This window comes from Lepidochelys olivacea, assembly GCF_965140295.1.
Source record: "Lepidochelys olivacea isolate rLepOli2 genome assembly, chromosome: 16".
Taxonomy (NCBI): domain Eukaryota; kingdom Metazoa; phylum Chordata; order Testudines; family Cheloniidae; genus Lepidochelys; species Lepidochelys olivacea.
Genome location: NC_140426.1, coordinates 23,503,959 through 23,527,740, shown reverse-complemented (window position 1 = coordinate 23,527,740; position 23,782 = coordinate 23,503,959). Strand labels below are relative to the sequence as shown.

At 44.5% G+C, this 23,782-nt stretch overlaps 1 protein-coding gene across 3 annotated transcripts in view; it reads right to left on the bottom strand.

Annotated features, from left to right (window-relative positions):
- DAB2IP (DAB2 interacting protein) overlaps positions 1–23,782 on the bottom strand; it is a 263,147-nt gene that overhangs the window by 214,273 nt on the left and 25,092 nt on the right. For all 3 annotated transcript variants that reach the window (XM_084650155.1, XM_084650156.1, XM_084650157.1), the window contains exon 2: positions 17,744–17,847. In XM_084650155.1, the coding sequence (XP_084506281.1) occupies positions 17,744–17,847 (104 nt within the window). The remainder of the gene's footprint in view (positions 1–17,743; positions 17,848–23,782) is intronic.

Sequence of the window (23,782 nt, the reverse complement as noted above, 5' to 3'; positions counted from 1 at the left end):
CTTTAATGCATACACACACACGAAGGCGCAATAAAAAGTTACTCGACTGGGAGTGCTAAAGGAACTGAGTGAAAAGGATTTGTCTGGCCTTTCCTTGGTGTTCAGGAGACACGGGGCCCAATTCCCATGTAAATCTGGAGTAACACCATTGAAGTCATTAGAGTTACACTAGTGCAAAACCTGGGTAAGTGATCAGAACTGGGCCCACTGCCTCAAATAAATGTGCTGGGTTTGGCTCAGCAGTGTCACCACTTGGAGATAAGGTCTCCCCACATCTCCCAAGCTAAGGAGCACCAGTTCCATTGGGATCTGGAGGGAAAAAGACCAGAAAAAGACGTGCTGGTGATGCTTTAACTTTGCAGCCCTAGACATGGGGAAAGTGCTGCAGGGCCTGACGTGATCATGAATGCTTAGGAAGTGGGTCAAGTTTTATGACACTTCCAGCATCACAGTGGCCTAGAGCTAGGACCCTGGATCAGTACTGACTCAAGGTATGTCTTCACTGCAGTCAGGAGGTGTGATTGCAACACGCGTAGACACATCTGAGCTAGCTTTGCTTGGGCTAGCTCTCTCAAAATATCAGTGCAGCTGCATGGGTGGTAGCATGGGATACTTGGTATGTATTCGGAGAGGCAGCCAATTCCATCAGGGCTTCCCTGTTATTTTTAGCAAGCTAGCTAGATCAAAGCTAACTCAGGCATGCCTATGCCTGCTGCAATCACAGCGTAGACATGCCCTTCAAGGGAAGAGCTCCCCTTTCACTATCGTTTGCTGCAGAGCCCGGACTTTCCTGAGAGCGGACAGACCCAGCATTAGCCACCTTACCCAATGAAAGTCAAAGAGATCACAGCCTATGACATGATGCAATTGCTGCTGTTAGAAAGACAAGTGTTCAGTCTTAGTACAGCAGGAACAGGTTTAGAATTTAGATACAGACAACAGGCATCATCTTTAGATTCAGCATGAAAAGTACAGCCAAGCGGTGTCCTCAGCCAGAACTACCAGTGACTGCTGTAGCAAAGGCGGCAGTTCAGCGTACGCCCCAACTAATAGGAACGTGAGGGAAAAATAAACTCTTTCCTAATGGGAAAAGTTCAGAGACTGAGGGCTTCGCAAGTTACCGAATCCATCCAACAGGACTTCAAAAAGGTCTTCAGAAAACATGTCACTGCTATAAAGTGTTGCCGAGGAAGCGGATGACCTTACTGTGCCGCTGATGTTTTCTGAATAATTCTTTAAACTTTATTTCTTGATTATTGGTAAAGGGACAATATCCAGTTGATATTATAGGATATTCAAACGCTTTCAGTTTGAAGAAATCAACATTCATACTATTTGTTTACTTTTTGCACTTCATTTACCTTATAGAAATGAAACTAGCCTGGGCAGTTTCACTTTCTGGTTCTCATGCATTACTTAAAGTGGTTGCTTTTGGGTTTCCAGGACTGCAGGGGAAAGTGTAAAATCCCATCAATATAGAAAGAAAGGTTTCATTTTTCTTTCTTTCAAGTTTGAATGGAAAGAGAGAGAGAGAGAAAGAGCAAGAGAGAACAAAACCACTTAAATTATAGTTTGGAAATGAAACCACACGTTTTAAAAAAACCCGGATATGAATCAAATTATTGTTAGGACATTTAAAAACATGTCCATGAATTGGTATTTGGGGGAGGGGGTTGGTATGGTTTGGAGGGGAATTAAACATCCCCTGCAGCTTTGGAAGTCAAAAAGAATATCAGACCGGATACAAATGAAGCGCATAATAAACCGAGAACCATCACAAAAATAAAAAAAAAATCCTATTCTCTGGGAGAGTTTTTCCCGTTTTAATTAATTTTCAAATCACTGTGTAAATTAGTTCTCCTGGTTAAAACAGGCATCTGCAAGCCTTGATATCGAGTCCCAGCTCTTCCACAGACAGTTTGCATGACCGTGGGGAAAGTCTCTGTGCCTCAGTTTCCCCATCTGTAAAATACATATAACTTTGTTTAACAATCTCATCAGGGTGGTAAGGCTGAATTCATTCGTCTTCCAAAGCACTTTGAGCGCCTTGGATGAAAGGTGCCACAGAAGTGCCAAATAATATTATTGTGGATTATGATTCAATATACACTGATCAAAAGAGTGAAATGTGAACTAACACTTCCTATTAGCCCTACTGATACCCTAACTTTGAAATACTCTCTCCATGGACTCTTTCCATTGAAAGGTAATTTATCAGCAACAGCTGGTATTTCTGGCATGGCTGTAACAGTTTTGACAAGGGGGTGGGGGAGGGGAGGTGTTTGAAGGCGGATGGACAAATGTCATCGGAGCAGCACAAGATCCTCTCCCCAGCATCTGCCCATAGCCGATGACTTTCCAGGAGAGAGCAGAGTGCAGGCTACTGAGTTCTTCTACTGAGTTCTTCTGAATGGATTCCAGCCTTTGATCTCCCTGCAGGAGACAAAACAAACATTCAACCCCAAAGGTAATGCCCACACAAAGGTCAGTTGCCCCAGGCTTTTGTGTGGGCATCACCTTGGTGGTCGAGGCTTTTTGGCTCAGGCTGCGGGGCTAAAATAGCAATGAAGACATTTGGGCTCAGACTAGAGTCAGGGATCTGAGACCCTCTCTCCTTGCAGGGTTTCAGAGCCTAGGCTGTAGCCTGAACCTGAAACATCCACACTGCAGTTTTATAGCCCCACTGGCCTGGATCAGCCACGTCCATTCATCTATCTTTTGCTGCCGTTCCAAAAGTTCAAACTTCTGCAGATGGGGGCTGCTGCCCAGCCACAGTCTCGCAGTCCACACACCTCCGATTTGTCTGAACAATCCATCTCAGCAGGACCGGGGGTGTAATAGACGGATCAATGTCGTACCTTAAATCATGGAACAATAGAAAACAAGCACAAGACAGGGCACTGGTTGGTGTCTGCTACAGACCACCAAATCACACTAGGGAACAGGACGATGAGCTTCTTCAGTGAATATCTAAAGGAGTACTTGTGGCACCTTAGAGACTAACCAATTTATTTGAGCATGAGCTTTCGTGAGCTACAGCAATATCTATAATGTGTAGGGGGGAAAAGCTGTGTAATCGGGGGGGGGGGAAGGGGAGAGACTCAGTCTGCATGACACATGCTGCAGGTCTCATGCGGCCAGTATTAAAACATCCTTGGAATTTCTTAACATTATAGATGACAATTTCCGAACTCAAACAGTGATGCATTCAACACAGAGGAATACCATAGGAGACCTCGTCTTGACAGATAAAGAGGAATTGATCACAGAACTAACAATCAGTGGCAGCGGAGGTACAAGTGCACATGACTAGATGACATTTAGAGAGAAAAGGGGACGAGGGGGAGGTAACATCTTTTATCAGACCAACTTCTGCTGGGGAGAGTGGCAGACTTTCGAGACACACAGAGCTCTCCGGCAGGTCTGGGAAAGGAACTCCCAGAGTCCCAGCAAAATGCAAGGTGGAACAGATTGTTTAGCATAAGTAGTTAACATATATTGTAAGGAACCATTCAAGCTAGAAAGAAAAAGGAGTACTTGTGGCACCTTAGAGACTAACCAATTTATTTGAGCATCTAAGGTGCCACAAGTACTCCTTTTCTTCTTGCAGATACAGATGAACACAGCTGCTACTCTGAAACCATTCAAGGTAGAGTGGTCCGTTAACACCTCTGCAGTCACAGGACAAGAAGAGGGGGCTAGTGGGTTCCAGATTATTGTAATAAATCAAACTCAGTGTCTGTTCAAACCATGATTGTTAGTGTCCAGCAGAGTTACGTATTTAAGCTCCCAGGCTTGTCTTTTGAAAGCGTTGTGCAGCTTTCCTTTGAGGATGCGGGCTCATAGGTTAGATAGAGAGTGATTGCTTTGATTCCATTTGTTATGGTCAAACAAAATAAAGTCCAAACCAGTAATATATACACACATGATACTTTCAAGCCAAATCAGTTGTGAGAAAAAATTTAAACAGACAAATGTGACTGAAGCCCTGTGAATCCATCAACCAAACAGCAGAGAAAGCAGCAAACCAAGAGTCACACGTTGTCCTCCGCAATGAGTTTCAACCCCAACTCGTGGGTGGGAGCGGGCAGATTGGTGAGCATGACCTTTCTCCTTTTAGCCTCAGGGCTGAGGCTTCCAGGGCTGCAGATAAATAAGCCAGCCTACAGGTCTGTTAGCATGTGATGTGGATCCCTATCCAGCAGGCACTGACCCGAGACTGTTAACTCATTTGATGTAGACCACCAAAGAGCCACTAGATGCTAACAGTGCTGAGCCACTTTCAATCCCCACAAGCCAGACTCCAGGAATGTCATCCCCAAATCAACATACATACATCTCCGGCCCCCCACAACAAGGGGTTACTAATGTTTTAAAAATATAGGCCCTGTTCTGTGAATTAAGCTGGCTCCATCAGTATGCCCTAGGGTCTTTTCCTTTCTGTGAAAGCTTCCTTTGGACAACTGCAAGCCCCGATGAGGAGACCTCCCTGGAACACAGTCAGTTCAAACAGGAGGAAAAAAAAATCCACACTCTGCCATGCAACATCCTTCCAGTGAAACAGGTCATAACACAATGTCTTTTATCCTGTCATTGCTGTCTCCTGTTTGATGCACAGAATAAATCCACAGTGGATTCAGCAGCAGCCCGGTGCTGAAATCTGACAGTTCCACATACCCTGAACCCTGCTGGAGGCCAGTGCTCCCAGAGCTGCAAGAAACCAGAAGTTTACTTTCTAGAATTTTACAGGTACGTGGCAAGATTCAAATCAATCACCTGATGCATTTTTTAATAAGATTCTTTCCCTGTTACTTACACCACAGATGATAAAAAGTAAAATTACCTAGTTAGTTCTTCAGTTGGAGGCGGTTTTGCACTTCACTCAAAGGACGGTGTTTCTAGACTGGTCTGTTGCATTTTCTGATTCTCATGCCAGCATTAAATGAGGAAAATGTCTTAACTTCTATTTAATATCAATTTTTGTAAGTTTTGAAACAAAACCTAACTTTTGCCTTTGACCTGTATATTGTAAAAGTGCACACACACACACACCAGGTGATGAGCAGTAGCTGTGCAATATGCCTACAGATTTATATGAATGGAGTAGATTTCAAGAGATAAGGAGAAGAGTTCAGGGTTTATTAACAAGTCGGAAAGTTTGAAGACACCGGCCACCAGAAGAGAGGTGAAGGAAGCTGGGGCATGTCTGGTCTGGGAATAACAACTGGGAGGCCAGATTTTCCACTCATTCATTTTCACAGGCCAGTACGGAGTTTGAGAAGAATACTAAATCCTCTAGAAACTGTAGCTGGAATTCAGAGAAGCAAGATATAATTAGAAGCAGCTAAAACTAGTGGTTAGTCTGGGACTGGAAGTTAGACATTAGGAAATTAAATTCAGGAGACCTATTTCTGACTTTTCTGGGTGACCGTGGCCAAATTCCTTAACTGCATGCGGCCTCAGTTTCCCCAACTGTAAATCATGGATGATGATACATATCTACTCTGTAGACAGCTTGCAGAACCTGTGATGAAAGATGCCATTTAAGTGCAATGCATAATATTGTTATAATCACCTAAGGAGGATTCAGATAGCAAGTTTAACACACCTAACTCTTGCAAAACAGTGTCACTTGGACTTTAAATGACCACAAATGGTCATCAGGATGACCACACTTTTGCTTCCCAACCCAGAGATGCCGCAAAAGCCACAGCCTCAGAGTGTGTCCCATTCCAGAAAACTGTGACTGAATCCACAGATAAATCCTCAAAGTAATTTACATATAATTTCTTGCCGCTGCTAACACTCGTTATCCAAATTCAGTTGCAGTTGACAGTTTAATGATAATAGCTTTCTGTTTATATATCATCTGTGATAATGTTCCTATTCTCCTTAAATTCTATCCCCAGTAAAAGGGGTGCTCTAATGTATGCAGCCACAGACCAAAATGATAGTAATTTTCCCTTCTAGTTGGAATGGTTTAGTAAACAATTACATTTCAATTAGAGATAGGGTGCTCATGCAGAGGGAAGCACCAGTTCATTCCAGTCAGCTCGCCTCACAATATCAGAAGGAAAATTCTCCAAAGAAAGTTGAGCTATTGAAGTATAATTTACCTGAGTGCATTTTGAAAAATTAATAGAAACTAAATGGCAAATAGTGTACATTATGCATTGGAAAAAACTTTAAAAAATTCTTTAATATCTAGTCAATAGCAGCCAGCTTGAATCAGGACCCGACATTTAAGATTATGTTGAAGGGAGGAGAAGGATAGGTGAGAGCTTCTTTCATCTCCCCAAGAGTTTCTATTTAGTGGAACGCTGCCATTAGCACTTAATGAAATATTTCATTTATCACGGGGTATTAAGCCAGCTAGGAGGAAGTAAAAATTTTAAACTACTCCTACCACAATGCATTTCAGATGCTGCTGCACGTCCAGCTCATCTGGACCCAATCAGCATAAAGAGACAGGTTAAAGATGTGAACAGGTCAAAAAGCAAAGAATCCTGGGGAGGTTTATCTGTGACTGCAATTACTTCATTGCAAAGGGATCTGAGTGGCACAGAAAGTTTGAACTGCTGGAGCCCCTTTTTGAATGAAATTCAAAATGGGAAGAGCAAGATGTCCTCTTAGGGCAAAGCACCTCAAACTGGGCTCTCCGAACAGCTCCTACGGGGATTCAGAAAAACTTCACAGGGGGATCTTTAGAGTAACTGGAGTTCCCGTTCAGTCAACCCCAAATTTAAAAGTCATTAATTGAATGTTATTTATTTGTATTACGGTAGCAGGTAGGAGCTCCAGTCACAGACCAGGACCCTGCTGTGTTAGGCACTGTACAGACACAGAACTAAAGACTGTCCCTGCCCCCAAAAGTTTGCAATCTAAGTATAGGACAAAACAACAACAGATGGATACAAGCAGGCGGAGAGCACAAGAAAACAATGAGACAGTACTGGTCAGCACACAGTCATTAGCACAAGCTGCACTTACACCAGTGAGCTCTGCTAAGAGATCCCTGTCCATTTCCAACCTCTTCACGCCCTGAGGATGTTCCACCAAGCTCCTGGCCTGCAGACTAAATATTTTGTTTCTACAACCAATGAGGCTTCATTTGGGCTTGTGATTTAGGAGCAGCTCTTTGCCTCGAAGATGCTGCCTGATATTTTTCCTTTCAGCAGAGTCTACAAGAACTGACTCCAAGTCAGACTTCTCATATCAGAGAATCACATTCAGGCACAGTTCTGAATGGGGGAACAGCACAGTGAATGTTGAGGGAAACCTAAATCCAACAGCAGGGTTTTGAGGTGTGGGGGAGTGTAGAGGAGGGCACAGGGTGAGAGTGTCTATAGAGATGCAGGATATTCAGCCTAGAGGAGAGAGGACCCTTCATCCAGCCCCATCAGGGAAGCAGAGTATGTACTTTAATGGAGTTGCTTTCAAACCCCTTTTGAAAGCTTCCCAGATTACATATCTGACCTATTAATTTACCCTGTCAGAAAGTGAGCCTCAGCACAAAGTCACTGAGCAGTGAGAAATCATTCCAATTCCTTGGCCCACTCTCTCACTGCCACAGAAACTATTCAGCAGGTCAGACCTTCTCCCCACCAGGGCAGCTGCCTGTCCAGGAACACGCAGGCAGGCAGAGAGAGAATTTAATAAAACCAAGCTCTAATAAAAGTGACCAATAGATGGCAGTATCCTAATGAGATGGGATTGATGTAATTACACTCTGACTTATTCTGCCCTGACTCACAATGTCCCTGCAGAAGCAGAGTATCTCATTTCTAGTGGAGTTCCTCAGGTTCCAGGTCCTTTGCTTGGCTGGTTTATTAAACACCACCACAGGTTTCAGTGTCAAACCCTCCACCCGCTAAGCTGTCTGGATTCTATGCAGGAAAATTTGACTTTGGCCAAGGCCTCTCTCTAGCCACAGAACAGGTACATTGAAGGCAACCGCAGGCTTCACTCACCTCCTGCCTGATAACTCATCTAAGCAGTGACTCCAAAAACCCAATCTAGGGAGGAAGGAGGAGTCTAGTCTGTCTCTCTTCAGCCCTCGGCTCGTTTGCTGGGGCTGTCAAAAGCAGCAGCAGTTCCTGCCAACTGTGGCAAGAGGCTCTGTAATATCAACCCCTGCCCACTACCAACCTGCCATCAGATGGGAACAACTCTTGGTCACTACAAAGCTGGGTTGGATTTGAAATGACAACTAAATAATGACCAATCCCTTCAGCCCCTATTATTTTGTTTTGTCAACTGGCTGATAAAGGAGCACCTGCACATGAGCACAACAGACCTGTCCTTAGACGGTTTTTTCATGGTGGACATGCTGGTTACAATTCCTCCTCCTAGGAGTCTGTTGTCACCACCCACACACTAAACAGAGAAGGGTTCATCAACACCATTCAACTTTGTGGTTTTCTTCAGCTAATTGGGGGAGCTATCAGAGTCTGTAACCTCCATGGGTACCTGAGCATGTCAGATAATGCAAAAAACTCCCAGTGACTTCAGCAGGGCCTGGATTCACCCTTTGTATGCTGAGATAATGCAATCAAATCTCATGCTTCTGGGCATTAGCTAATCACTGCAGTGGACAAGAAGGAATCCCCAACTCCACATACGGCACTGCGTAATTGGCTGGGTAATGTACATGATGGTTGGTTGGTTTTTAAAATCAGATGCTGGCCAGAGATAGGATGCAGGACTTGGTTCAAGAGTATACCCAGTGTAACAAATTCTGTGATCTTATTTCTGTAACCACATGCCACTTTCAATCATTAGGACACTGCAGACTGCATTTCTCACTGGCTTCACTGGAGTATTCAGGAGACTCTTGGCCATTAAGAGCCATCCAAGCTCCAGTCTCCAAGGAATCAGATGCAAGCAGTAAGACTATTTTTAACATACTAGATGTACTTTGGGAACTCAACAGTCCTGGGGGAGAGGTTTGTACTCATCTCTACAGCCTACACTGCACAAATCTGCCCTGACAGATTTGGAATTGCATTAGTTCTGAGGGACACACCAATGTGCAGCAAATGAGCCTTAGATAAGGCAAAGCTTTTCAGATCATGGTTCGTAAGACGACATCAGATTGCCCTCTGCTCCCATAGCACACAGTGTTGGGGAGATGAGTAACAAAAGGAAATTAAGAGTTTTGCAGCATATGGATCGTCCTGGGTGAGAGGGTTTTTCACATTTGAGATGCTCTATTAAAATCATATTGACATTATAAGGTGGAAAGAAAAATGTCACTGTGCAGTACAGGATTTTGCTATGATTTTGGGTGCAGTTAACTCTGTGGATGCTGCAGACATATATGCACAGACTCAGACAAGCATAAAGACCAGGGATGAAAGAGATCCATTAGGTCAACTAGTTTTTTTCTCTCTGAGACAGTTGGGAAAACGGACACATGGAGGAGACATTACAGGCTTGATTTTCAAAAGGTCCCCAACATCAATAGGCGCTGTGGGTGCTCAGAACTTCCAAGACTCGAACCAGCTTCCCCCAGCCTTTCATTCATCACACGTTGCACGAGCCACAACAGAGCCTCCACCACTTCCAATCTCAGGCAGGTTGGCAGATCTTTACATTGAGAGGGGGCATTTCCATGCTGCATCGCTTCGCATTGCAAATGAACACAAGCAACAGAAAATGCAACAGAGCCCAAGCCTCTGAATTTAATGGCTCCTGAGCCCATTGGGCCCTTGGAGACTCCAGAGCACAATGATGGAGATGTCAGGGAAGAACAATCGGCTGTAAAATATGAAAAGCTTACAACATCAAAACCTACAGCAGCAGACTCAAAAGTAATAATCCCATTACCACTAAACTAAAGCACTAATTACTATTCCCAGTGGCAGGAGTGGACTGACTGCTAATGCTCCTCTTCTGGTTAATGAAGGAAGATGAGGAAGAATATATTTCTCCTCTCTCATATCTTCTAAAATCTGGGAAGTCAGAAAAACTATGCAGGTAATGAAGCCATTCATATTAATGGAAGTCACATTCCAAGGGCTGAGAAGAAACAGAAGTTAGATGATAGTGTACTGTGTAATGCAGAAGACAAATGCCAAACTTCTCGCTAGCAAGGGGGTATTTACCGACTACGCTTTTTAAAATTTCATATGGACTTTGGAGCACAGGTTGGTTTTGGTAGCAAGCCACCACATCTCATACAGGCAATCGCATCGGCTAAAGACTGCAGTCACTCCTCTGGAAACATACAGTAGATGTACTCCATTTGAACAAGAAAGAGGAGAAATAGAGCTTTACTTCTACCAACCATGAATAAGTGAAAAGATTTCTCCTACATCATCATATTCATCAAGGCAAAACCCAGAGGGACTTAGCATCTTTGCAGATCAAACACCACCAAGATTGATCTCTAGCCAGGGCCTTAAGATGGTCAAGCTGGATGTTCAGTCTATGATGTTCAGTCTATGAGTCTATGTCCATCCTTGGTCACATCATCACACCACTGATGCTTTTGGCACCCACATGATCATCAATCATGTAGAAGCATCCCTTGATAAATATGTCCACCCTAATAATGTCCATTCCAAAAAAAGCTGCTGAAATCAGACCAATGCTGACAGAGGAGGTTGCTGGGTTTGGCTACAAATATCCTAATGGATTCAGATTCTCTCCCTCAGCTTCCTTAATGCAGAGCAGGTACAAGCGCATAAAACTCATCAATGCCATTTTAAAAACTCTAGAATAAAAAAAGAAGAAGAAACCTGGTTATCTGGCTGGTCTTCCCATTTCTTGGGAACACTATTTCCTTCTTCTGCAGGACATGTCCCAAGTTTACAGAGATGGTTCAGCAAGTTGATTAATAAGCCTTACTTTTTGCCAGTGCAGCCTGCATCCAGCAAGAAGGTGGATGATTAGAGGAATGGATTTGCAGGTCTTTGAGAAGAAATTAGTTCTCCTCGTGGCACAGAAGCAAGATGGACATCACTTATGCCAAAAGTTACTGCAGAGAGAACCAGATCTAGAGAGAGAGAGTGTTTTCACACATGGCAATCTCTCTGTACACAGACACTGATAGAGTATGGAACACACCATCCTGGTGCCTTTAACAATATAATTTTCACAGATGCTAACAATTGCTCATGCCTCCTAGCAAATGCTAACAAACATCCCACACCCTGTTGTTTAGTATTTCACACTCCTCATTATTTGCCGTTAATTAATTATGTAGAACACAGTACTTTACAGAATACACAAAAAGACAAGGTCCAGGTTTCCAAGAGCTCCCGCCCAGCGATAACCAGGCCAGCAGTATAGTGCAGGGATACAGTGGGCAAGGGAAACAACGTAGGTGGCTTTGCAAGTACTAGGTTTTAAAGAAGAATTTGAAAGAAGGAAGGGATAAAATAAATGGCCTAAGGAGATGAAGACAAAGGGAGCAATTAGCAGAGAGGATGCCGAGGAGCGTAAGGAGAGAAGTGGGATGTAGGAAAAGATGAAAGAAGAGATGTAGACAGGGGCGGAGTCGTGCAGAGCCTTGAAGGGGAGGATGATGAGCCTGAGCGTAAGGACATGCAGATGGAAGCAGAATTTCTGCACAGGAGTTCTGCTCCCAATGGGCTCATTCCCCCTTCACCTGAGCTCATCCTCCTGGGTGTGACAATAAGTGATCTTTACTGTGCCCAATGGGTGCTACAAATCAAAGATTAGGGCTTCAGCTGGGGTAGAGGCAGTAGGAGCAGCAACAAGAGGTTCTGTTTGCTTCCAATAATACAAGTAATAAAAGAGCAAAAGAGAAACACAATCTATGGAATCGGCAAAATCTTTGAGTTTCCCCAAGACTTTCCTATGAGGCCTCTGCAGTGCTGTAGGGATTTGTGGCAAAAGCATTTTGCACAACACCCAAAGTCTAAACATTTATTTAGAAGTCCAGCATCAGAACAGACAAAATTAGGCTCTACTCCTAATAAGAGATCAGATCAGCAAATTGAGAACTCCCCCCCCCCCGAAGAAAAAGAGCGTTTAGATGCAGCAGCCTGGTGGTTACTGATTTTGCTTCAGATTTTAACATTAACATAAATTAGCTGGTGTCTAAGGTTATGTTTACGCTACAAACCAGGAAGTGTAGTAAGTGTAGACATACCCAAGTTAGCTTTGATCTACTAGCCCCACCCTCCCAGGACCCAGGTACAGACTTGTGTGGCCAACGCCCGTGCTTCTACAGCTTCACTGCTATTATTCTTCAAGCTAGCTTTGATCTAGTTAGATCAAAGTATGTCTACAGGTGTTGTAATCATACCTCCCGGGTACAGTGAAGACATATCCTGAGATTCCTCTAGCTCTGTTTACTTGTTCCAATGTATCCATGACGTAGAAAGGATTGACTGGTTTAGATTTAGGACCTGTCTTTGCGGGATCTCCTCCAGAGAGGAGGCAGTTTTACACTCTGGATTCAGGGCTATGTACAGATCAGTTACTAAGGCAGTATGACTCTAAAGAGATTAGAATCAATTAGTTTAAATTTGGTATTTGAAGTCTGGAACGTTCTCTCATTTTTTTGTTGTTTTCAGGCTTTCTTGGCCATTTAGAAGGAAGATACTTTGTAAATGGAATTTTTTTAATGAGTTTGATAAACTTGAGGAATTTGCAGCAGCTGAATTTGGTTACAGACAGATGAAATATAAATGACTTAATGGTGCCACTGGCATTAACATGCATTGCTTTGGATATTTTATACTGCCGTGTGTGAATACACAACTAAATAATATACGTCACTGTGTCTTATGCAGTTTGCGGATATGCACAACATTGCACACATGCATGAATAGGATTGTCCCCTTACCGAATGCCTTTCATCTGACAGGAGGATCTTAAAGAGCTTAACAACTGTCTGCCCCATTGTTCTCATTTTACAGTCAGAGAACCTAACACAATGAGGTTAAGTGACTGGCCCAAAAAGTTACAGAGCAAGTCAGTGGCAATGCTAGGAAAGTGAACCCAGTTCTCCTGTCTCCTAATTGCTGCTCTTATCACCACTCCTTACTCCCGTGAGTAACTAGTTTATAAATAGCACAGTACAGATGAACATGGCCATGCATATTTATGTACTAACATAAATGACAACTCTAGAGTATGCAGACCCAAAAAGGTCCACATGCGCTCACACAACTATGATTTACACGTGCAAAATGGGCTCCATAGACAAACAGCTTCCAGTGCAGCACAGAATCATAGAAATGTAGGACTGGAAGGGACCTCGAGAAGTCCAGTCACCTGCACTGAGGCAGGACCAAGTAAACCTAGATCACCCTGACAGGGGTTTTTTCTAACCTGTTCTTCAAAGCCTCCAATGATGGAGATTCCATAACCTCCTTTGGAAGCCTATTCCAGAGCTGAACTAGCCTTAGAGTTAGAAAGCTTTTGCCAATATCGAACCTAAATCTCCACTGTTGCAGATTAAGCCAATTACTTCTTGTCCTCCCTTCACTGCACATGGAGAATAATTGAGGACGTCCTCTTTACAACAGCCTTTAACATGCATGGAGAGCATCACCAGGTTCCCCTCAGTCTTCTTTTCTCAAGACTGAACTTCCCAATTTTTTTAAACCTTTCCTCAGAGCCCAGGTTTTCTAAACCTTTGATAAAATTTGTTCCTCTCCTCTGGGCTCTTCAGTTTATCCACATCTTTCTTAACATGTGGTGCCAGAACTGGACACAGTGCTCCAGCAGAGGCCCAACCTGTGCCACGTAGAGCGGGACAATTATCTCCCGCATCTTACGTGACGACACACCTGTTAATACACCCAGCAAAATATTGACCATTTTCACAATCGTGTCACATTGTTGACTCATTCAATTTGTGATCCACTACAACCCCCAGATCCTTTCCAGCAGTATGACCACATGGCCAGTTAGACCCCATTTTGTAATTGTGCATTTGATTTTTGCCTTCCTAAGTGAAGTACTTTGTACTTGTCTTTATTGAATTTCATCTTAAGTTCAGACCAATTCTCTAATTCGTCAAGGTAATTTTGTCCTTGTGGTAAATTTGTCAAGTTCTAATTTTGTCCTCCAAAGTGCTTGTAACTCCTCCTAGCTTAGCATCGTCTAAATTTTTTAGAAGCATACTCTCCACTCCATTGTATTGAATAGTACTGGACCCAGGATTGACACCTGTGGGATCCACCAGTTGTGCCCTCCCAGTTTGACAGTAAATCATTGGTAACTATTCTGAGTAATATCTTTCACCCAATTGTGCACCCATCTTATAGTAGTTTCACCTAGACCACATTTCCCTAGTTTACTTATGAGAATGTCATGTGGGACTGTGTCAAAAGCTTTACTAAAAATCAAGGTATTTCACATCTATGGCTTCCCCCCATTCACTAGGCCAGGAACCTGTCAAACTAAATTAGGGTGGGTTGGCATGATTTGTTCTTGACAAATCCATGCTGGCTATTCTTTATAACCCTATTATCCTCTAGGTCGGGGTCGGCAACCTTTCAACAGTGGTGGGCCGAGTCTTCATTTATTCACTTAAATTTAAGGTTTCGCGTGCCAGTCATACATTTTAACATTTTTTAGAAGGTCTCTCTCTATAAGTCTGTATATTATATAACTAAACTACTGTTGTATGTAAACAAGGTTTTCAAAATGTTTAAGAAGCTTCATTTAAAATTAAATTAAAATGCTGATCTTATGCCGCCAGCCCGCTCAGCCGGTTGCTGGCCTGGGGTTCCGTTCACCTTGGCCGGCAGTGGGCTGAGGGGGCCGGCGGCCAGGACCCCAGACCGGCAGTGGGCTGAGTGGCTCAGCCCACTGTCGGTCTGGGGTTCTGTTCCCCAGCTCCTGCCGGCCAAGGTCCCGGCTGCTGGCCCCGCTCAGCCTGCTGCCGGTCTGGAGTCCCGGCCCTGTCCACATAGAGTAGGTACCTACCTTCTCCCTGGTTCTAGCCATTCTCTTCCTCTCTGCACTGAGATGAGGGTGGGAGTGTGCTGAGAACAGGGCTGGGGGTGAAGGAGCAGGCTGGGGGTTGGGGTGCAGGGTCTGGCCAGGAGCTAGAATGAGGGAGGGGGCTCAGAGTTGGGCAGGAGGTTTGGGTGTGGAGCGCTTACCTGGGCAGCTCCCATTTGGTGCGAGGGGTGCAGGAGCTCCCATTTGGTGCAAGGGGTGGGAGTGGGGATGTGGGGGGTACAAGAGTCAGGACATGGGGTGTAGGGGGGCTGGGTACGTGTGGGGGGTGCAGTAGTCAGGGCAGAGGGCTGGGGTCATGGGGGTGCTCCCAGACCCCGCCCTGAGCAGCTCACAGCAGGGGGCTGGAGGGGATATGCCCTGATTCCACCCCCTTCCCCAAGGTCCCCGGAACAGAGAGCAGCTGCAGCTCCGCTTTTACCTCTCCCCCTCCTAGCAAGGACTGTCAGCTGATCGGCCGCAGGGAGGGAAAGAAGGAGGGACAGGAATCCAGCGGCCGGGGGGGGGGGGGGGGAGAGAAGAGGCCGGGGGAGAGGGAAGCTTGCCTGCCCTGCAAGGAGAGAGCGGTGGGCGGAAAAGAGCGGGCCGGGCCAGGCCGGATTTTTAGTGGCACGCTGCTGTCTGCCCGGGTCTGGCAAACAGCAGCATGCCATTAAAAATTGGCTCGCGTGCCATAGGTTGCTGACCCCTGCTCTAGGTGCTTACAAACTGATTGTTTCATAGTTTGTTCCAGTATCTTCCCAGATATTGAAGTTAGGTTGATTGGTCTGTAATTCTCTGGGTCCTCTTTCTTCCCCTTTTTAAAGAGAGGTACTATGTTTATCGTTCTCCAGTCCATGGGACCTCACTTGTCCTCCAGGAGTTCTCAAAGATAATTGCTATGAATCAGTGGGGATTTCTGAAAGTGAACTGGGTGTGCTCGCATTTTTGAGATTGTACCCATTGTACTTCCTTTGAAATTCTGGCCCTGCATATCTGGGCTTACCATGTCCCGCCCCTGCATACAATCTGAGTGCTCGTAGTGTCTGGTCCTGTATAGTATGTGTGACCACACAGAGAAAATGCAGAAACATACTGTGAAAGCCAGCTCCTAGAGTACATGCCTGTCTCATACATACAAATACGATGTGCAGCTTTATTCTCTGGGCACAACACACACCCCACTCTTGAAAATGTGCCCCTTTAAGTGCCTTGGCCAGTGCACAGATCTGGTGTATCAGTTTCTAGCTAGTTACACTTTAAGCTTACACTTTCTGCAGAGAGAGCTGTGAAGAGATTTTCCTCGTAAATTATTGCTATTGAAGGTTACTCCAAAGACCTTGGTGCCCTCAATTGATTATGAATCCTGCATTCCCCAACATACACACTCTGTTTCATTAACTACAGATGGGGCCAGGATGAGGATACTTTTAAAAAAATGGCTTCTCTTGGCTGGATCATTACAGCCTAGTTTTAAAATGGTTTATTTTGCTTCCATGGTTGTACCTCCCATTTGTCAACAGAGCTTGTTCCTGACCCATATAATTATTGGGCTTTCATATTATTCTTTCAGAAAGCTCAGCCTGTAGGCGGAACATAATGCAATCTGTTCAGAACACCTATGTATGGGATGCTATGGAGAAGAGCTGACTCAGTCAGGACAAGGAGGGGAGCAGTAACAAACACCTCTGTGCAAATTCTAACGTAAGACAAAATGAAGATCTCAGACCTTATCTTCAAGGCAACACCAAGAGTCTGTGCTTCCACAGACGTCACTGGGAAACAACATAAAAATCTAAAGAAAGACAGTCCCTGATTTAAATTAAATCTTAGAAGGTTACTGAGAAGGTCTTTACAGCTGTGTATTCTAATAATAGCTACTAGCATCTGCACCTTTATGTAAAAATAAGCAATCGAAGCAAACATGGCCCTCATCTCTAAGCACAAACAGCGACAGATAAACTCTCCTCTTGGTCTGTCATAAATATAAAGGGAAGGGTAACCACCTTTCTGTATACAGTGCTATAAAGTCCTTTTACCTGTAAAGGGTTAAGAAGCTCAGGTAACCTGACTGGCACCTGACCCAAAACGACCAATGAGGGGACAAAATACTTTCAAATCTGGAGGGGATGGAAAAAGGCTTGTGTGTGTGTGTGTGTGTCTGTGTGATATCTTTGCTGGGAACAAATCAAGGATGCAAGCCCTCCAACTCCCGTAAAGTTAGTAAGTAATCTAGCTAGAAAATGCATTAGGTTTTCTTTGTTTTGGCTTGTGAAATTCGCTGTGCTGGAGGAAATGAGTATTCTTGGTTTTGGTCCTTTTGTAACTTAAGGTTTTGCCTAGAGGAATTCTCTATGTTTTGAATCTGACTGCCTGTAAAATTATCTTCTATTCTGATCTTACAGAGGAGTTCTCTTCTCTTTTTTTGTTCTTCTAATAAAGTTCTGTTTTTTAAGAATCTGATTGGGTTTTTTGGATCTTAAAAATCCAAGGCTGGTCTGTGCTCATCTTGTTTATTCTCACACCCCCTTTCCTGGGGAGGCTTAAGAGCTTGGGGGGATATTTTGGGGGAAATCGGCATTCCAAGTGGTCCTTTCCCTGTTTTTTGTCTAAATCACTTGGTGGTGGCAGCATACTGTTCAAGGACAAGACACAATTTGTGCCTTGGGAAAGTTTTTAACCTAAACTGGTAAAAATAAGCTTAGGGGGCTTTTCATGCGGGTCCTGACATCTATACCCTAGAGGTCAGAGTGGGGAGGGAACCCTGACATGGTCAAACCCCAGAGAGGTAATGAAGGTGGCGAGAGACATTTACCGTGACACGGAATGGCGTCGTGGTGGTGGGCTCCATGCTGGGATTTTTCTCCATGACCCCGCTGGGCATGCTGCGCCGCTGCCCGGCCCTCTCTGGGGGGGACTCTGCAAAGGGCACAGAAAACAAAGGACAATTAAAACCACACACCCAACGCCAGAGCAGCAGCAGGACGGGGGCAGGCCACTGCAGGTGCAGCTTTCTTCTTTGAGATACACTTGCAAATGAGCTGACTTAACAAGCCCACTCTAACCACTCGCATTTCTCACAGTCACCAAGGTGCATGGTTAAACAGCAGGGCTTTTCTGCTTACAATGACTGGCATTTCCTATAGAACCTTCCCATTTCAGGATCTCAAAGTGCCTTCTCTACGTTCGTTAAACTCCAGAACAGACCCGCGAGGGAGCCATCATTATTCCCATTCTGCAGATGCGTAAAAAGGAAATGCAGAGCAGCTAAATACAAACTGTACACAAATCAGCGATCCATGCACATGCTGCTTTGACACTCCTAAGGCAGAAAGCAAGCCTGCTCTTAGGGCTAAAGAACAGAACTGAAAATCAGTAAGTGGGGCGGGAGAGCAGGGAGTGAGGAGGCTAAATTCATGAGTATCTATAAAGCGCTTGGGGAATCTCAGAAGGAAGGCTACAGATTAGGGCACAGAGTTAGTTTCAAAATGTGTTTTTTCAGTTAAATGCACAATCCATAATCCAAAAGCACAGTGGGATTCAGGGAAGTGGTCGTATTATCAGAGTGCCACACGATGGGGCCAATTCCTTACACTGGTTCCACACCTTTTCACCCGGGCTCTTAGTTTTGAGCAATAATAATAGTCTGTCCTTCTCTTTAACCTGCAGATCTCGCAGTGCTCTCACAGCCTGACTAGTGGAGCCTTGCAAGATATCTATGAGAAAAAACACATCAGCTCCACCTTATAGATCAGGAAACTAGAATAAAGGGGACCTGCCTGAAATCACACAGGCAGCCTGCAGTAAAGCAGCCGGAGCACAGAACCCGAACGTCCCAACTCCACGGTCCCAGATCATGAACAAAGTGGCCTCCCCGCCCTTCTGCACATCTACTCAGACAAGTGTCCCACTGCTAGCAGGACAGAGCCTCCTCTTCAAACCTACACAGGGCTCCAACTGCCAGGAGACACCAGGGAGCTCCCAGGCTGCCCCTGGGCGAGGCGACAGTCACGCCTCCAATTGCAGCGATGACAGTGTCTAGTGCCTCTCAAATGAAGGTCCATTGGGTACTGAATAGCACAAGGGAGTGGATGCTAAACTAGAAGCTCAGACTTCTTATTTTATTAGGACCTAGGATCTCCAGGGCTCTGATTTATTCACATCCTTTGGGGGCTTGCAACGTATATTATCCCAATTGCTCCCTATTGTTTATCGTTAAAGAACCACTTAACGTCCTTCGTGTGACTCTGCTAATCAATGTCACTGGCCTGGAGAAACCCCCAGTGCTTCACCACTTTTGAAAGAGGAGAGGATCTCAATGAGTTTTTGTGGCATTTCCTAAGCACAGGATCCATGCAAAAACAAGTAGATTCCAGAATCTACAGAAAACCAGCTCTTCCCCCTCCCCCGTCCAACATAAGATAAACTAAAGAAACTAATCATAATGCTTAAACATTTGTGAATATTGTTCAAATACCATATTTCACAAGCAACAGGTCCGCTCACCAATATGATGACGTTGCTGAGACCATGGTTGGGAACAACAGGTAGCTTAAACTTGCTGCAAAGGCAAATTACTGGGGTATACTGTGTTATGGGGAGGGCTTTGCAAATTAGCATGCAAAGAAATTTAAAGCTGGGACAACCTATACTTTTGAATGTCTGAAAAAAGCGTGCCTCGTGTAACTAGTGTAACTTAGAGGTGCTTTGTTTGCCAATTCTCAGCTTTTACCACACCTGTGATCTGCAATTTGCTGCAATCAGGTCTTGGCAAAGGCTCAGCCTTGGCAAGGATTCTCTCCTTGCTTTTGCCATAGGCTGCCATCAGCTGGGGCCGTAACTCCAGAGGGCACTCGCTGAGCCACATATTAAACTACTGCAGGATTGTGAGAGTCTCCTCCTGAACTGGATAAAATGCCTGCTCAGTGACATCTTCATTGGTGGGGGTGCCCATATGGAGCTCCTGAGCTTTGGCCATGCAACCTGTGCCTTCAGCCAAATCCCAGGAGCAGCTAATTCACTGCTCTCAGAATCTGTAGCCAAGACTTCCAATTAGCTAGCTGCCTTCTTTGAAGAATGTTGCCTCTTGCTTCTCAAGGAAGCAATCAAGTCTTTTGGTTTTGTGCTGGATTTGTGCTGGAAATGGCCCACCTGGTGATCACTTTAGATAAGCTATTACCAGCTGGACAGTGGGGTGGGAGGAGGTATTTTTTCATATTCTCTGTGTATATATAAAGTCTGCTACAGTTTCCACGGCATGCATCCGATGAAGTGAGCTGTAGCTCACGAAAGCTCATGCTCAAATAAACTGGTTAGTCTCTAAGGTGCCACAAGTACTCCTTTTCTTTTTAAGTCTTTTGGTGTTATCCCCTTTTGCACGAAAGCTCTCACATGATTCCTTTGATCAGACTCCTTTTTTGGATTGTCATAAAGAAGCCACTTGATTATAGTGGTTTCCAAAGTGGGTTCAAGATGACATGGAAACAAACAGGCTGCTTTGCATTTTTAATTATCAGAACTATGAACAGGCAGATTAACAATTCTTCTCATGTACATGGCTGGAGAACAAGAGTAGGACGACTAAATTAAAAAAGCGGCAAGAAATCCCTTGCCCTCTCCTCCCCCTCCAATGCAGAGCCAAACACTGCCAGAGCCTATAGCTCAAAGGGATAGCACCAGTTGCTCTATGTAAATGTCACAACACTTTTGACTTGCACCATGGTGGCTTTTCAGATCAAGTTGCACAATTGTCTGCCTTTTTCTTTATAGCCTCTGAATCTGCTTCATCTTCTAATCGCACAGGGCAGAATTCTGAGGAGTAAAGGAAGCAGATTAGAGGTGGGCCAAGAAGACTGTGTTTGGATCTGGGGTAGGTTGAAACAAGAACTCGGGAGTCAGGCTCGAAGTCCATTCAGGACTAGGGTTTGGAGCCAGATTTGTTTGCACTGAAGTCTCATGAGCTGTTCTCACAAGATCTTACCCCAAGATTTCAGTTGCATACAATCCAAAACCAGAACACAGACCACTTCCATCTTCTGATCTGAGCCCAGAATCAAAACATACAGATGGGTTAGGATCACATTCTCCAGCTCCAATTTCAAAAGGGGTTTGCAGCCAAGTTTCCAGTTTTGACGCATTCAGAGCTCTGTTTGTATCACAGCAAATGCACCCCCTGGATCTCTGTGAAGAGGCTAAATACAGCAATGGGAGGGAGGGGTTTTGTTGGAAGGAGATAATCGCCCCCAGACAGATTAGGATCCTTCTTTCTGTCAGAAGATTATAGCAAAACCAATTGTATGTGGTGGAGAGGAACAACAAATTAAGGCTTGGATTTGCCCCTCTCCCATCCTCAGTGCTAGCCCAAGAACTACTGATCAGGAAAGCCTTGCATGTTTCTTACTCACCCATACCACGGGTGTTTGGCAGGGCTATTACCTCTGCCCATAAATGAGCCACTGTCACCAGCACCTGTCCATATGAAGTGCATGGTTACATTTGCCTCCCTGCCTACAGCAAAGACAGGCAGGCTGTAGGAAGACAGAGTCAATCTTTGACTTTACCTCTCTCCTTCTTACTTCTACTGAAAGTTCCTTCTATTTTGTCTGCCCATCTGGAAACGGAACAGCCCTTAGGGATGGCCTGGGTTCTAGTGATTTGACTTGGGGGTGGGGGGGATGAAGCAGTTCTGTTATTCCTTTCTATAGGAGTGAAGTCTTAGCACACAAGACAAAGGAGGATTCCTAGATCCTATTCTCAGCTCTGTCACAGACTCACGGGGTGACCCTGGACCTTTAAGTACTTTGTTGCTTAGGTTCTCAGTCTGTAAAATAGGTTTAACACTTGCCCATCTCAGAGCAGTGTTATGGGGTTTCATTAAAGTCTGTAAATTGTTTTAGGTCCTAAAATGAAAGATTCTGTGGAAGAGGAGTGTGTTATTACAGGCAGCTAACCAGAGTGGCATTTACAGAAGTACTTAGTATTATCAAATGCCACCCGCTCCTCACTAGCTGCTGAGTTTCTATGTAAATTGGATATCAGCCTTCAGCTCATAGAAATACTTGGATTATACCTTCATTTGACCATTTATTGGCTCTAGATCCGAGGTGATTTGGGGGCTTAGACACACAGTATCTCTGGACACTATTTGCTGTCCAAAAGTCTTCAGCAGGTTATTAACTTAAAGCCGCCAAATCTCTCCTTTATGACACGCATGACCTGAGAAATCACTGAAGTAACAGTCTACAAAGGAGGATTATACGTGCAGGCAAACTGGATCTGAACGACGACTCCTTAGGTGTAATTGATAAAGCCACATTATCACAGAGCAGAGATGCCAGTGGGCAAAACAAACACGGATAGCAAAGAAAGCGATGGCTTCCATGTTCCCTCATGTTTTCACCAACCTTCCTTGTACGAGCCAGGCTAAAGTGGCTGGGAAGCATGTGAATGAGTAGCAGGCGGATTTTCTGCCCTTGCTCTTGGGAAGTTGGGCCAGACTTAAACACGCAGTATTGCTGTTCCCTTACAAACGCTTTGATGGATCAGAAGAGGGATACAAATAACAGGAGGCAAAAATGAATTTTGTTGCTACCCCACCTCAGATTATTCATTTAATTTCCTTTTTGCCACTGATGGCCTTGCTTCTTTTTTCTGCTTGTTTCTCAGCAGAAACAGAGAGAGCGAGACCACTTTACTCATCATCAGTTTCACTTCTACTGCATCTTATGCAAAAACATGCTCCTTTTGCTGTCACCTTGAGCTCCTTCTCCCTCACCTCCCTCCCCGTCCACCTGGGACATCCTGTCATAAACCTATACTGTCAAATCTCTGGGTCAGAGCCTGATCTTTGATTGGGGCTATGTGCCGCTGTAATTATGGAGCAGTGATAATGACTGTCATAGTGAAGGCAGGTTTCAGAGTAGCAGCCGTGTTAGCCTGTATCAGCAAAAACAACAAGGCGTCCTTGTGGCACCTTACAGACTAACAAATCATAGAATATCAGGGTTGGAAGGGACCTCAGGAGATCATCTAGTCCAACCCCCTGCTCAAAGCAGAACCAATCCCCAATTTTTGCCCCATATCCCTAAATGGCCCCCTCAAGGACTGAACTAACAATCCTGGGTTTAACAGGCCAATGCTCAAACCACTGAGCTATCCCACCCCACTCCCAATCTGGCCCATTCAGCACAATTGGAAGGCTCTACTCAGAGACCCAGCATAAAAAAGCAGCAATTTAGGATTATTGCAGGTATAGACTAAGGTGCATTGGCAGGAATCCAGTCAGGGGGAGGGAAGTTTACACAAATATGCCTGGGTTCTCTCGAGTCCATTCTCCACAAGCATCAAATCCATCCACATCCACAAAGAACTCAATTGTGCAACCGAGAGTAACACGAGTGTGAGGAAGGACTGCAGAATGGGGGTGGGACGGTTGACACTAAAGCAGAGCAACAAACTCCTGAAGGTATTTTTGCAATATAAAATATTAACTTACTCAAGTGGCCAGTGCAAAAAGTACTACACTGAAAACACTTAGGGAGTTTTTAAAAATTACTCTGAAGGAGATCAAAAGAAAAGTATTCCCCTTTCTGGTCAGTTCCAGAACCTCCTAAAATTATTCTTTAATACAATAATTCCTCAATACAAAAAGGTATTAAGTATGTAAATCTCTGCACATCTAGACAAGACAAATTTAAATAGTAAAAAAATATTATGTTGGCCAACTCAGTGGTTTTTTTCAAGCATGAGAAAAGCTTGACTTTGGGAATAAACTGGCAACTCTTCCAATTCCCAGGGTAACATAGATAAAACAGTACTTCAGGATACATTTATTATCTAGCTACCTCATAATGGA